The sequence below is a fragment of the Calidris pugnax genome, unplaced genomic scaffold (assembly GCF_001431845.1).
Source record: "Calidris pugnax isolate Ruff unplaced genomic scaffold, ASM143184v1 scaffold56, whole genome shotgun sequence".
Taxonomy (NCBI): domain Eukaryota; kingdom Metazoa; phylum Chordata; class Aves; order Charadriiformes; family Scolopacidae; genus Calidris; species Calidris pugnax.
Genome location: NW_015090839.1, coordinates 8,313,029 through 8,328,586, shown reverse-complemented (window position 1 = coordinate 8,328,586; position 15,558 = coordinate 8,313,029). Strand labels below are relative to the sequence as shown.

General features: G+C 36.0%; 1 protein-coding gene across 2 annotated transcripts in view; it reads left to right on the top strand.

Moving 5' to 3' along the window:
- The window catches only part of NPAS3 (neuronal PAS domain protein 3), a 611,505-nt gene that overhangs the window by 548,562 nt on the left and 47,385 nt on the right, over positions 1 to 15,558 (top strand). For both annotated transcript variants that reach the window (XM_014942056.1, XM_014942057.1), the window contains one exon: positions 2,522 to 2,640. In XM_014942056.1, the coding sequence (XP_014797542.1) occupies positions 2,522 to 2,640 (119 nt within the window). The remainder of the gene's footprint in view (positions 1 to 2,521; positions 2,641 to 15,558) is intronic.

Below are 15,558 nucleotides of genomic sequence, written 5' to 3'. Positions count from 1 at the left end.
TGTATAGGGTTGTGCATCTTATAGTAACAGGAAAATAATGTTAAGCTTATGATATAAGGTAACATGAGTCCAGAAAATGTCAATGCCAAGTACACTGTACTAGATGTCAGATGTTTTCCTTTCTTTCATAAAACTGTGTATGAAAGAGAAATCTTAATTTCAATTGTTGGGAATGGTACCTATATATTACAGCCTGATAATTTTTCAAGTGTTAGATATTGTGTGTTTAATTAACATTACTTCTGTGTGTTTGCGTAATTACCATTAGCACACATGAGGACATATTGTACTCATTGCCTGTGCTAGAGCATAATGTGCTGGACTACAACAACTACACTTGTTAAGCTGATTTTAGCATTTCTTCACACAGCAGGAAGCACCCATGCTGTGGTTTCTTAATATACTCTTTAACTACTGCACTGTAGAGTACTGTACAGTAAAAATAATAATTAATTATGATCCTCATTTTAGCAGTACAGCTGCTATCCTGGTGATTCTGGTTGCTGTTTCAGGGTGCAACTATGCTGTGGAAGTATCCACTATCCACTCCCTTTCCTTTCAGAGCTTTATTTCTTAGATGATATTACTCAACAGAGCTGAATTTTTTTGAGGACAGGTTTGTTGCATGAATTGTGATGGCTTCACATTTGTTCAGGTCTCCAAGGACCAGCACCAATAAATGTGAAAGAGACAACAGCAGAATAGCATACTTTTCCACTAGCATGAAAAAAAGTACTCTAAATTAAGTCTAACCTTAAATGTATAATCTGTCCTTGGGAGCAAAAAAAAAAAAAAAAAAAAAAAAAAAAAAAAAAAAATTTCAAAATTTTTCCTAGAACTTTTTTTTTTTTTTTTTTTTTTTTTAAAATTTAAAATGTCCCCTGGGAAAAAAAAAAAAAAAAAAAAAAAAAAAAAAAGATATAGCATCTTCAAGCTCTTGGCATCCCTTACGAGAAAAAATTGGTTCTAAGGGTCTCTGATCTTGTGTTTTAGTAAAATAGAACTGCACGGCTGACTGACAGTTCTGATCTAAAGCATTTACGTTTAAGTTTTGATCTCTCTGCTTTTGATTAAAACTAATGAGCTCATTTAATTCAAAATGGGAATCTCTGATAAGAGAAATAAGGTTGATGTGATTGGATTAGAGGGGCAAATTAAACTCTTAGAGCAGAAGTTTGTGCTTATATAGTGTATTAAAAAGCTGTTGGCGTATTATGGCGTGTTAGATGATGAGAAAAATTTCATAGTAATTCATATTTAATCAGAAGAAATGAAAGTACTAAATATAACATGGCTCTGCTTTTCCCTCGAGTGATAAAGAGCTGTACATTTAAAATGACATCGAATTCATGCTCTCTAAAACAAAAAAATCTTGAGAGAAACTAAAGAAAGGGGCTCTGTTGTGAGTTATTTCATCACAATAGAGTTGAAATGTCACAAACACAAGACAATTCAATGTAATCCTTAGCTCACAAACAAGTTTTTGTGTTTGTTGACTGCATAACAAATGCTTTTGAAATACATGAATACTTTCTACTGGTAGTTTGGTTGGTTGTCCAAAACAAAAGCAGAATAATTTCAAAATAAGTTTTATATTCAGTGTTAATTACTCATTGAAAGTTAGTTAATCTCAAATAATGCTTGCCTATAGTAAACTGCTCTAGAATTTTCCCACGAACAATATTTTGGGGAGAGGTTGGTTATCAGCACTAAAAATAGTAATAATAAAGATTGTATAAAGAATATCTCAATGCTGACTAGGTTTGTATCCACTATTTTGTCATGATTTACACTAAGAGTAGTATTTTACTATTTTAAGTGGTTGAAGTTGAGGGAGTGAGAGGCATAGGTGAGATCTGTAGTTTCAAGCAGGAAATATCTCTCCAATTGGACTATGAAGACATTTCATTAGTGATAATTTACTCACCAATAATTAACGATGTTGATGATGATAATAACAATAATAATGTGTCATTTATTTGAGCATTTTTGCCTTCAGGCTGTTCAGTGCTTTATTGACCCTCAGTAATGGGGCAACCGAGGCACTTAAAACCAGCAGTGACTCACCCTAGGTATCACTGCAAGCAAGGATTGGAGACTAGGGAATAAAAGCCTGCAGAATTTGCAGCCTATTTCAGCAGACAGAATTGCTACCTCGGAGAGACTTTGCCTTTCACAAAAGGCTGAAGAACTCTCCAATTTTTAAAACAACATAATAACCTAACAAAATAACTCCAGTCATAAAAAAATTGTGCAAGAAAGAGTTAATGAGGCAACTCTCTGTTAAAAATTCTATGGGAAAAATAACCTGAAAATGAGACTTACTGAGTATACATATATTTTTCAAATTTTTTTTTTTTGCTAAGTAAACATTTTCTAAATGAGTTAAATTGATTACAACACTCTTAGCATCCATCAGTCATTTATTTTTAGTGAGTTCAAGGATTGCACCTGAAAAATAGCTTAGAGGGGATGTATAAAATCTAAATTATGAGTATATGTATTTTTTTCTATTCCCTAGTGGAATCTACAAGCCCCAGTTTACTAACCACTGACAACACTCTAGAGCGCTCTTTTTTCATCCGAATGAAATCTACACTGACCAAGCGAGGAGTGCACATCAAATCGTCAGGATACAAGGTAAGGGTTGCACTGTAGCATGAAATATTGACATCTTTAAATTATGTTCATTCATGTTCAAGGCGCACATTAATAGACAGAGAAAGGAGCTGTTTCACATTTGCATATGTCTCATTCCTTTTGTTAAAGAATCGTTAATACAGTATTTTCAGCCTGAGGTTTGGCTATGGTAGTACGCCTCCATTAAATTGATCATTATTACAACAAACATTGATGATCACAGCATGATAGCTTTAAAAAGAGCAACACATCCAGAGGAAAGGTGTGTTCTAGCAATGAAGGTGAGTCAGAGTAACATCGCTTCTTCTACAGTGGAAAATTGCTGCTCGTTTTGTTCGATGGTTAGTCGTCGTTGGGTTACGTTGTTCCCAGAGAGGTAGGATTTCTTAACATGCAGACGGTATGCTAGAGCTATTTAATTTCTCTGCTATCATTCTCGCTGAAGGAAAAACAAGCCACAACGAGTACTTTTCCACCATTTTTCTTTCACTGTCTGTCCGAGGGGCATCTGCTGCTAGGGATGATATTTGTTGGATTTCAGACTCTTTTAAGATATGAAAGTCTCTTGTTCCTTATCAGCAGTAATCTCATTTTTCTTCAGTCATATATCGCTTATAGTGCCTGTAGCTATCAGTGGCTTTACAGTATACTAAAACTAGAAGGAATAGCACATTTTTAACATTGTCAACTTGTGGAATGAAATATGTCATCCATTAAGTATTATACAAGATAAAAGAGTGGTGCAAGAAAGTAAGCCTGAGAATGTGTGTGTATTTAAAGAATTTGCTTGTCAATGGTCATTTAAAACTTTCACAAACACTTTTTTTCAGTTTTCAGGAGAATATTTAGAGCAGCTTTGAAGTAAAATTCCCCAACTCACTTTTCCTAAAATATTCTCTATGAATATAGCATCAAGGTAGTTTACCTGGGCAGTAAAAATCTGGTAGAAATGTCGTCTTTGCAAGCAAATGACTGGGAGATGGATGATTTCTGGGTCAAGATGATTAAAGGAATGGAAGTTTAGGTCCAAATTATGACACCAGAAGTTTTGATCTGTGCACTGCTTAATTGTCAACACCTGAAAGAATGCATCCAGTAGTTGTTCATGCTGACCAGTTTATGAGTCTCAGAAGGTGGTGAGACCACCGAGTGTATTGGGAGTCTCAGGAAGAGGAAGGAGAATGAATGAGTGAATGGACAGGTCATTGGTGTTTTAGTAATTGTAGGACATATCTAGAATGGCCTGGCTTCACAAGGTGGGCTTTTACTCATTACAATTTTGAAATTCACAGTAAATGCTTTACTCAAAAGAAACACACCAGTATGTTCGTTTTTCTTTTAGACCTGCTGATGCCTCATGGAAACATTGAAAACCATAATTGAGATGTCACGGGTAGAGCAGAATGATTTTTTTTTAAAGATCGGATACCATTTTTTTTCCAGCCAGCTTTTCCTAGAGACAAAGAATAGGTAAAAAGAAAAAGTAAGATAGTTGACAAAACTGCCTGTAAATAAAACATTTGGTTTCTTCCAAATTTTTCCATGAGGCATCAGCAAGTCAGCGTGAGTAAAACTGCATAAACAGTGTGCAGTTCCCCGGCAAGTGTAAATATAGAGGTATACTTCCCCTGCTTTTTGATGTTTTTGAGGAGTTTGTAACTGACAGTGTTTAGTTGAATTCAGCTGTGTCCAGCCATATTAATTGTACTTTGACAGTTTTTCAAAAGCGTGGTTATTGATACTCTATGTTCTATGCAAGGATAATTATTCACAGCCTCCGTGAGCTCCAGAAAAATTGTGTATCCGTTTTAGAAGAGTTGGATCACGTGAATATCTTTTTGACCGAGTGTTAAGACCTGCTTTGTTTAAACATCATTCTCAGTTGGTGTATTAGACAAGCATGATATAACTCAACTGCTATAGTGAATGTTGCTCACGCTTTCAGGAATGTTACCAATTCATTCATTGATTTCTAAAAGCCCAGTGCTTAAAGTGCTAAAAGTCCAGAAACTTAAAGCTTCTAGAACTTGTTCAAGTACAAATTTTATGAAAATTAAGAGAGATCCATGAGCCTTATGGACATACAGCTATAAGAAATTATTAGAGGGAAGAATAGTTACAAAATAATGGCAAAGCTCATGGGAATAGCTGGCTAGGTTCTGCATCAGGGGTCCCTGGAAGATCTCCAGCACTTAGTCAGGAAACACTATGCCAGCTGGGGTCATGTGCAGCAGAGTTCCCACAGGAAATCCTGGTGGAGCAGGCTGACTCAGGAGCTGCTGTCTCACACCTTCAGAATGCTGCAGAGCACTAAATTTTTCCTTTGCAAAAAGCAAGAGCTCTTGGCTAACAGCTTCCCTTGACTTCTTGGGTAATTGTGGGTGGGTAACCCTCCTGAATCAGCATACAAACATCAGGAACTGCATGCTGGGAAGTCCATATCTTATGTGAGTCAGGTTTTAGCTCTGTCAAAGGTATTCAGCTCCCTGTGGATTCAATCCTCCAGCAGTGACAAAATTTTTCATCTTTGTGAAGTGGTTGTGTCTTGTTCCAAACTGAGCTCAGAACCACAACTCCATTTTTTTCCCTGCTTTGAGAACTGCTGATTAATGTTTTCTTTAGATAGCAGATGATTGAGGTGGTCCACAAGATGCTTAGCCAATTTTCAGAATGAATGATCCCTGCCTCAGGAAAATCACATAAAATTGAAAACAGTCAGAGAATGAGATTGATTAATCATTCGTGTTGATCTAGTCAGGAATAATTTTCTATCAAAAGAAACGTGGGAACAAAAATCACACTGATAGACTTACACATATGTATACCTCAAAGAGACCCTGTTCCAGACCGTTCTGACACGAGATGAACCCTGTTTATGATTCCTTGCTGGACTGATTTAGTTGGTCCTGAATTCTGAGTAAAGATAGAGGTAATGGCTTTTTTTCCCCTGAATTATATTACCTTAAAAGCCTGAAATGGGAATGTGGTTATATGATTAATCCTCCCTCTCTCCTTCCATTTCATTGTTCCCCAGTACCCTGCTTGAATTGGATTTTACCATTCTTCATATTCTTAGGCTCAAAGCTAATAGGAAAAGAGTTTACAAACAGTGCTAGAAAGCTATTCAGTTTTCAGTGAGTGAATCTACAATCTTAAAAAAAATTAAATAAAATGCAGTTAGCTGATAAAACACATTGAAAACAAATAAAAAGAAAAAATGATAATTCCATTCACTGCAAAATTTAGAGTGAATTACCATTACAGCTGTTGTCTAAGATACATGATGCAGAGACTTAATGTTTTTCTCTGCTTAAAATGTATCACATCTTCCTTTTTTCATTTTTTTCATCAATAAAAGATAGGTTTGTGTTTAAATTTTTTTCTCTCCATTTTATCTCCTTTTCTATTTGTTTTCACCTATTTGAGAGCCACGATTCTATCCACCTAACACTTATCCCACCTTCAATGTTTCTGTTGTCCAACTTACTCAGGCATATGTCAAAGCTAATTTTAATTGAAAACTACTTTGTTCAAGTCCAGTGATACATTTCCTACTCCCCTGTAGTATATCCTATTATTGTTTTGTCACATTTACTTTTATGTCAGATTGTGCTAGGATTTTTTTGTTCAAACCTTTAGGGCCTGATACTGCTCTCTTGAACAAAGCATAATTGATGGGATGAAGAAGTAGTCAAACCATTAAACATCAGCAGAGCCAATAGTTGCCAGTAGCTGCCAGTTCATCAGCTCATCAGATGTTTTAGTATATATCCATACGTATTCCTCTACTGTTTTATGGAGTAGCCCTCTCATGATAAGCTATTGCAGAGGTGGATAAGCAAACATGAGGAGATCCCTTTGTGCTTTCTCTGTCACACTGGCAATTTCTGAATTTGGTATAACCAACATTGGTTGCCTCTCTGTCACCCAAGAAGCTGGCAAACAACTTTCTTGGTGCTTCATCAGCAGAGTTAAGGGCATCTTAAAAATCCTTCAGGTTGTACCTTCCTATTTGGAGTGGTAAATTTCTATCTACTGTGCTACCTGGATGCCTGCTTTGGACCATTCAGGGTCAACAAGAAATAGCCTCCATATCATTAAAACATCAAAGTCATTTAGGTCACAAGGCAATGAGTCTACTGCAGACTCTTCAGTAACTGGAAGTAAATACAGCAGCTATTATGCACTGAGCAAAATCTTATTTACAACCTTAGGCTTTTGAGCCCGTATTATTGGGAATAGAAATGTTTGCTAGGTTACTCAGATGCTTCTGCCTTAAAGTAAGCCTTGGTGTCTTTGAAAAGTGCCTTGGGATTATGGAAAAGCATATGCATAGTCTTTGGACAGGAATAAAATGGACTTTGTTTCAGCTGTTTGTATGTGACTTTCAGGAGTTCTGAGGTCCTTTAATATGGCACAGAAGTGTTAGTACTGCATACAAGTGTAAGCTCTGCATTGCTGCTTTACAGAATCACAGCCCTTATCAATGCCAAGGGCAGGTATTTATACCTGTTTTTCTCTCTAGTGTTCTTCATGTGCAAGAGAATTGTGGAAGGTAAGCAAATTTTAAAAAACTGACCAAATCACAATGATGGGAGCAAAGTTATCTTCATTATTGGTTAGATCACAGAGGGCTGTTAAACTTAGCATAATCTGAAGTACTAGTCGACATACTGCATAAAAATAAGTAAATTGTTACATAAAAAATTTGGTTTAGCAAGTTTAGTTTAGAAACGTTGATGTTTTGTTTCACATCTAAAGTCTGCATTTCAGTAACGGAGGATTCCAGTTTCCTTAGCTATGCCTCAAACATCAGTTGCTGTGTATCAAAATATTTTAAATAATATTTAAAACTCCATAACAGTATTTTCACAAATTATTCTTTGTAGTCTACATGAATTAATCTTTTTGCTTTATGCAATGATATCCTTCTACCTTTCTACCTTTCTAAACTTGTTTAAAACTAAACATTCTCTGAGACCGTGGTCTCAGATTTTGCACCTAAAATCATAGTTAGAATGCTTTGAATACCGATTTTGAAGATGGAAATCTAGATTTCTTGTTGAAATTTTATGCCCATCACAGTTCTAATATCATCCTTTTTTACTCTATTCCTGCCTTTATTCACAATTTAGAATATTTTTGTTTTCTAGAAGAACTTGAAGAGTTGGACAAAATTTGTAAATCTCAATTGTGCCCTCAAAGTGCAGGTTTTGGCAAAATTTAGACCCCTTAATCCAAGAGGGTAAGAGAAACAAAAACTCTGTTAGAAAGCCAAAATTATGCCATTTAATTTGCTTTGTGATACTGTTCTCGATTCAATCCAAAATTGAAATGATTGTTTCTGATCTAAAAGATTCACCTGGAATTCAGAAACAAGATGTCCCTATTCCAAAATCACTTTAAGGACCCAGTATATCTTGGGCTGGTTAAGAACCACCTTCAGTTTCAATGGAATAGGAAGGAGGAAGAAAGAGAAGGCAGCTGTTTTTTTGCATAATAGTCTAATGATTAGTACATTTCTCAGTTGTGGGCTTATGTTAGAGTCAGATTTAATTCGCTCCGCAGCCTGAGGGAATTCACATACCCCACTTTCCAGCTTGGCCTAAATTCTTTTCTCCTCTTCTGATATTTTTTCCCCTTGAAATCTTTTCTGTCAAGCATTTTACTCTGTCCCAGAAAGGTATCCTGACCTTTTTCTGTAGGAAGAAAGAAAACTGCAGAACTTAGTATTTCATCACATGGCTACTGCCACACCTCCTTAATTGAGTGAAGAAGGAATAAGAAGCCAACATCAGGAAGCATTATGTGAAGAGTTTTCTAAATGTCAGCACATGCATTCCCCAGACTTTTCAGCACTGGGAAGACTTAAAGGTAATTTGTCAGAGAGAAAGAACTGATCGAGAATTCACCCATGTAAATCGATGACCTTTTAGTCAAAAGGAAGTCTCTTAGCTAGTAAAGATGCAGCATTACTTATAAAAGAACAAAATACTAATGGGCCAATCTGAGCCTTATGAAGTATCTACTTGTAGATATAAAGACACGGTTGAAGAAAAGATGGTCTGCAATAGGATTAAGAAGACTAGAGTTCATTTTATGCCTTGCTGTAGAGCTCTGAGATTCTATTAGGAGAGCTGTCTGGAAAAGCCTGGTTCTCATTCAGCATCAAAATACATTAACCAATTTTTTTAAAGTGTTCAGCAGCTACTAACTCCACCTTCTCGAAAAACATATTCAGGGTTGAGCATCTTTTCAAAGGGTTTTATAGCACTGTTCTACCATCTGAAAACATTAATATATGTTAGGCATTCCTTATTGCAGTAGCACAAATGAAACTAACCAGTTAGTATTATATAAAAGGCCTTTTAAATAACAGTCTTCTTTAAAAGAAAGATTCAAGCTTTGATCATTCCTCATGATAACTGCAGCTGTAGTATTCCTGACACCTGTGTCAGAATGTGTCTCTCCTCAAATATTGTTTTAAATGTTCATAAGGCTTCAGTGTTGTGATTTTGTTACAGTTTGTTCCAAACTGTGTAAATACAAAATCACAAACTGGATTCTGAAAGGGAAGAAAATACAACATTGAACAAATAGATACTACTTTCTGGGAGATCTGTTTTTAATAAATTCTGTTATCAAAGTATAAGTGATATAAAAACATAATATTATCACCAAATTAGCAGCAATTGCCTTTTATCCTGATCTTTAGGCACTATAATTCTGAAGGTACCTTTATTAAAAATCAGGGGATATAACAGTGAAAGAAAACTATGAGATCAAGGTTTGTTCTGATACGTAATAAAATATTCAGAATGGACAGAGATCAGCTCCAAGCCCAAACTGGTATTCTTTCAAGAACCAAGAGTTGTTGAGGCATAGAGATACAAGATGTTTGTTGCACTTTTTGTAAGTAGCACTAATTATCTAGACGTGAACAGTGCAATGTAAGACCCATTGCAGTATCAATGCACAGAGGTCAGTGAGTGGGACGAGAACAATGACATTCCACCAGAGCGGGAACCAGAAAATGCCTCCTGTTACATGCTGGGAGAAAGGTATCCTGCTTGCAGGTGGGAATGCCTACTGAAAAAGGGAAGTCTTTAGTCCAGAGTTTTCTTAAGTTATCCACCAAACATTGGCTTATTGTTAATGATAGGGAATATGCCTTATGTAGGCACAAAGGAAACCACACAGTGCTCTATGGCGAAACACCAGCCAAAATTTGCTCTAGGACAGACAGATGCTGCTGCCAACATCTCTGCTCCACTTGGCTGTTTTGTAACTGCTGCCAGTGGATATTTTGGTTCTCCTGCTTTTCATAATGTAAACATTGTATTAGATGTGCAAATGCAGACAGTAATAGCTATCACTTCCAACACTTCAAAGTTTGTGTCCAAAGTACGCTTAGAAAAGACAATAAGCTCATACGTTGAAAAAATGTAACCAAAATTAACCTAATGCAGATGAGTACATCTTCCTGCTCTTCAGCAGATCCTTGCAGAAACAGTATCATCTTTCCACTGTTAAAACTTTATTGAATATGAAACAGTCAATGAAATTCAGAACTAAGATGGAACATAATGGAAGGTCCTTAAACTTGCATCTCAGTGAATTTTGCATTTAAGAAAATTTGTTTCTCATTGTTGCACATTGTCTTGATCTGGAAACATGAAGTCACTAGCTGTTGAATAGAAAGTATAAGTCTTGAACTGATAGTCATAGGGGTTTAATCTTGACATCTTATGGAAACACGTATGTGTATTTAGCTTTTGTAGAACTGTGATGGATTAACTAGAGGGAAGAAGACAACATTTTTGCAAGAGAGTATTTCTCACTATTGCCTCTGCATGTAAACATTTTCTTGAAGAATTGCATGAAAGTTCTGAACAAAAATATCTTTTAATAATACAGTTGTTCCACAAATGTGGAACCTGTCCTTGGACATTACTGTCAGTATACTGTGATCTGTCACAGGCTGCATTAGTGGGCAAGCAGAAATTCCTTTTGAATGTATCATTTATGTGTAAGACAGACAGACATCAGAAAAAAGCGTAGTTGTTGTTACTCAAGAAAGTAAAGCTGTGGTTTATTGACTTTCTCCACACTGACTCCACAAAGCAAAGGCCACTGTGCACATTTCCTTGAATAGCTAAGGCTGTACAGCACATTTTACATACCAGCTACACAAGTTGGGTCTCATTAATAAACTTTTACAATCATATGTTCTTTGAAATTTAAAAAACTGTAGAGAAAAACTCTTTTACAAACAGCTGGAAATATTTAAAACACTATTTAAATGTTGTCATTATGAATTACTTCACTGTAATTTTTTCTTTATCGTTAATTCTTGTGTTTAACGCATGCAGAAATCTTAGATGCCCACAATTCATAAGGATCAGGCTGTTTCTTTGTCCTGTTAAGCTGAATCCTTTTAAAAGTTCCTTTTCTTCCTGCTACCTACTCTTCGTATATTCTTAGTGATATAATAACTGCATTAATTTATTTGCATTGTGCAACAATGAGATAAACACTGAATTATGATTTCACCCTATCACCCCTTTTAACCCATAATTAGCACGTTTTTTTAAACTTTCTTTTACTTTTTGTGCAGGTTCTTACCTGCACAAAGCATTATGTTTTATTGGCTTTTTTCTGTTGCTTATAATGTCATTTATATTAATGAGTGTACTTTTGCAACATTCCTCTGAGGGTGGAAAGTGCTGACATACCAAGAGATCAAGTAACTTGCCAAAGATAACAATGGCTGTTTGTATCAGAGCCAACTGTGATTACATGCTGTACTTCATCCTCATCCTTTCTTCCTAGAACATGAATATTGTCAAATCATCTTCACGTTCTAGCACATCACACTTCTTTTTCTCAGGCTGGTACTTCCTTTGTTTTGATGGTTGCCCTAAATAGGCAAAATGAGATGCCAAAAAGTTCTCAGATCAGATAGCATGAGATTTAGCAGAACCTTCACAGAAAATCCAGAAAAAGATGAACTCCTGCTCTCAGCTGGGCTACCACTGGCTATAGAAGAGCTACTCTGAAGTCCTTTTCCTCAGAAAGAAAAAGCAATGTATCAGCAGAAAAACACATTTCCCTGCCCCTTGGATTTAGTCAAGGGGAGCTCCCTGAAGCTGGTGTTCCTGTCACCTTATTGTGGGAGAGGAGCAGGGCTGGTGGCACCCACCTCCTGGGCCACATAAAGAGATTTTTTTTTTCAATTTGACTAATTTTTTTTATATATCTACCATAGATTTCTCTACCCTAAAGACCTCCAAGCTTTATCAATTAGTGTGAAGCAATGCATGTAATAAGCACGTGTAGAAATGACAGGGAATCATTATGCACGTGGACCAAAGTGAAAGTATTAGCAAATCAAAATGCCCTATTCGCTTATGCAGATAGTACCACTTTGCAGCTTCTCTTCACTGACTTTCTACACGTATAGGTGGTTGCATAAGTTTCAAAAAAAAGCGGAATTTTTTAGTATGATTTGCTGTCATATGAAGCAAGGTTCCTCGTTACCTGCTCATTTGACAGAATGGGAGAACAAAAGCAAAGGGCATTTCAGTGATGTGTCCATCACCAGTATGCCATACATGAAGTTAGCAGTTGAACAAGGACCATCACATGAGGTTTTCATTCCCTGTAGCTGTTGACTTAACCTGGTGCAATGACTTCTGGACGGTGATCTGGACACTGGTTTGCTGTTTTTACCTTCTAGAACAGAAAATTGTTCATGAGTGTTTGGGGCCATGTTTCCCAGAGAGAGTTCCTATGGTATAAACGTCCTTTCTCTGTCCTGTTGTCCAGAGTGCATATACACTACTTTATAACCAAATAAGCCATTGTGCTTCTGTTTCTAAATGTTTAAACATTATTTGATTTGTCTGTTTAATGCACTAGCTGAAGAATGGTGTTTAGTTGAGCCCATCTGCTTTACCCTATGGAGAAGGCAGAATATCGATGTTTGGTGGGAAGAGTTTCAGTTTCTCCTTTTTACAGCATCATTAGGAAGCTGTCGTTCTAATAATAATAATTCCCATTTGACATCATGGAAGTAAAAAGAAATCACTGCTGACATCAAAAATGAGGTGATATTTCAGCAGTATTATTTCACTGAAGATAAAATGGAAGTCTTTATTACTCCCAATGCTTTTAAAGAAAGCTGAGCGAGGCTTATACTGACCCTGGAGCTTATATACCTTAATGCATCTATAACCAGTATGAAATAAGAAATTATAATTGTTACTGCTATATATTTTTGGCTGTCCCTCCTTAGTACCAATAATTTTGTGCCTGCTTAAAGGAAAATAATCAGTATCTAAGAATAAGCTTGGGAGAGCACAATTATCTTTATTTTCTCTGTTATTTAAAATTCATGCAAAAGACCCCAAACACTAAGTGTATTACAAGAAGTGGTAATTTTTTTACAAACTTCATATCGGAGCCTTTACTGTGAATCCATAGAGATTTCATAAAGAGGTCTGAGCTCTGAAGAGGGTTACAAGTTTTATTTCATTTTTTATGGATAAGTATTTTATTCTCTCTGAACTTCTTGTGCACATTGCTGTGTGAATTGCTTGCCATTAGAAGGACACAGCCAAGGTCTGTTTCATCAGTTGTAAACGATATTTTTTTTGCTTTTGTTTGTGATAGCACATTAGAAGCTCTCTTCCCTACCCTTCTTTTCCTTTGTACAGACATTTTCAGTTAAACTTCTAGCCTTTGTATATTTTTCTGCCCTAAACCAAACAATATAGCACATCAGTGACTCTGTCCAAGTGTGCTTGGAAAAGATTGTATCTGCCTACGTTTTTTGTCAATATTTCCTAAAGTTGAAATCTATTTTTGCTCTACTGCTGTTTGGTTTTAGTTTTGTTTTTTTTAATTTAGGGGACATATGAAGAACAATATAGACTGCAAACAATTAGAGCAACAGGATGCAAGTTCAGTGCCTTTAAAATTGACAGTATTGTTCTAATTAAAAGCAGTTCAAGAAATACGGCTTCTTCCCATGGCTTCTCTTTACAGAATTGGTCACATACTTGCAAGTAGTGTCTCCTCTCTATAACAGGAAGAACCTCATCAAAATGTTTCTTAGTCTTTTCACAATCAATCAAGCTTAAGAAACTTTTGCAATTAAATATGTAGTGGCATCATCAAGTTATTTTGTTCCAAGCAAATATGTTTATAACAGACCAGTCACAGCTCATCTGCTGTTGAGTTACTGCTTCTCAGTTATTATCAGAAATAAGATCTGAATTCTTACAGGCGTGCAAATATTAAGATATTAAGCCTTTAAAAAATCAAAATTAGTTACAGTGAAGTGTTTAAATCTGAAATGAAGTCTGCACTTTCAGTGTAAACAGGTCTCATTCTGTGTACAAATAGTTTGGGAATTTTCCCCAAGAATTTGCGCATGCGTGAACTGAATGCTTAATTTTAGTTGATGTGAACAAAATGAGCCCTTTCACTTTTGACATAGTTTGGAAGGTGCAGGCATGCTTTTTTTCTGAAATATTAGATAAACATTTATTTTCTTGAAAATCATTACCTTATTAGCCTTTTCATTTATTTCTCCCTGCTCAGGTGCTCAGAAAAGTATTCTTTTTCCTAACTAATCTACTGCTTTCAGTTCTTGTGATCCTTCACATTGTTGTATTGTTACAAAGACTATGTTGGTTAGGAAAGTCCACCACTAGGCCTAGCACTGTGTTTAAGAGATACCAAAATGCAGAGCCCTGTTTTAATTAATTAGCTCACGGGGCATCATTGAACCCAGCTGGCTCTCCCACAGTCACATGCCCAAGGTTAGGAATGGGGCACTGGACAGTTTTTCCTGAGGAAGCAAAGAGCTGATTCACAATACACAAACATGTGTTATGGGTTGTTTTCAGTCACTTTATAGTTGTATGCATTCATAAATTTTGATATGGTTGTAAGATGCAGAGTTTGATGGTACAAAACTCACAGAAGAGCTTTAGATCACTGGAGCAACCACAGGCGAAGTTTATGTTGACAATTTATCAGCTCTTCTCCGTCAAGGAAAATTGTTTTTTAGTGCCTGCCTATTAGCAATCACATGCATATTATGAAATTGAGTTTTGGGGAGGACAGCCTGCCATCTGTCTTTGCTGTATTTTTTTCACAATGCATCATGCTAAAGTTAAAACTTTCTGTGCTTCAAAATGGTGTAAAATATGAGATGTCTATAATAGAGACACTTGGAAAGAAAAATAGACTAAGTAGAAATTTAAATCTTTATAAACTTTATAAACAGGCATCTACTGGTACTATACTTTATGTTTAAGCTTCAAGTGCCCTCCACATTTTCCATACACTATAGTGCTCACCATGTGCTCTTAATCTACGTTTCAGGGTTGCTAAACTGATAATTAATATATATCTCAAGAGTGTGAGAATGTTTTCTTCATAAACTCTTCCTGGTTCAGGGGGTTTTTGTGTGTGAAATGGAACTGCAAATGCTGATGTGGAGAATGAAAAAGATGTGCTTGGTTTCATTTCTGTGTTCTGATATGCTAAGATTTTATCAATAATATTGTTTTCCTGTAAAAATATCTGCCTCAGAGAAAATCTGCTGTGTAGCTGTCAGGATTACACCTCTCAGAATATGCCTGTGATGCTTCTGTTAAATTGATAAAAACAGAACACTCTGCTATGTAGAAGGATTGCTGAAAAGAATATTCCGAGGCCCTTTCATGTGTAACAGCACTTGTATGGCAGTACGTTTATTGTGCTATAAATTCCATCACTGATTTTGGCCATTTCAAATTGATTCTGCAGTAACTGTAAGTAATGAACCTTACAGACAGAGCCAAGGGAAAAAAAAAAAACAAAACAAAAAAAAAAAAACCAAAAAAAAAACCAAGCCAAAAAACT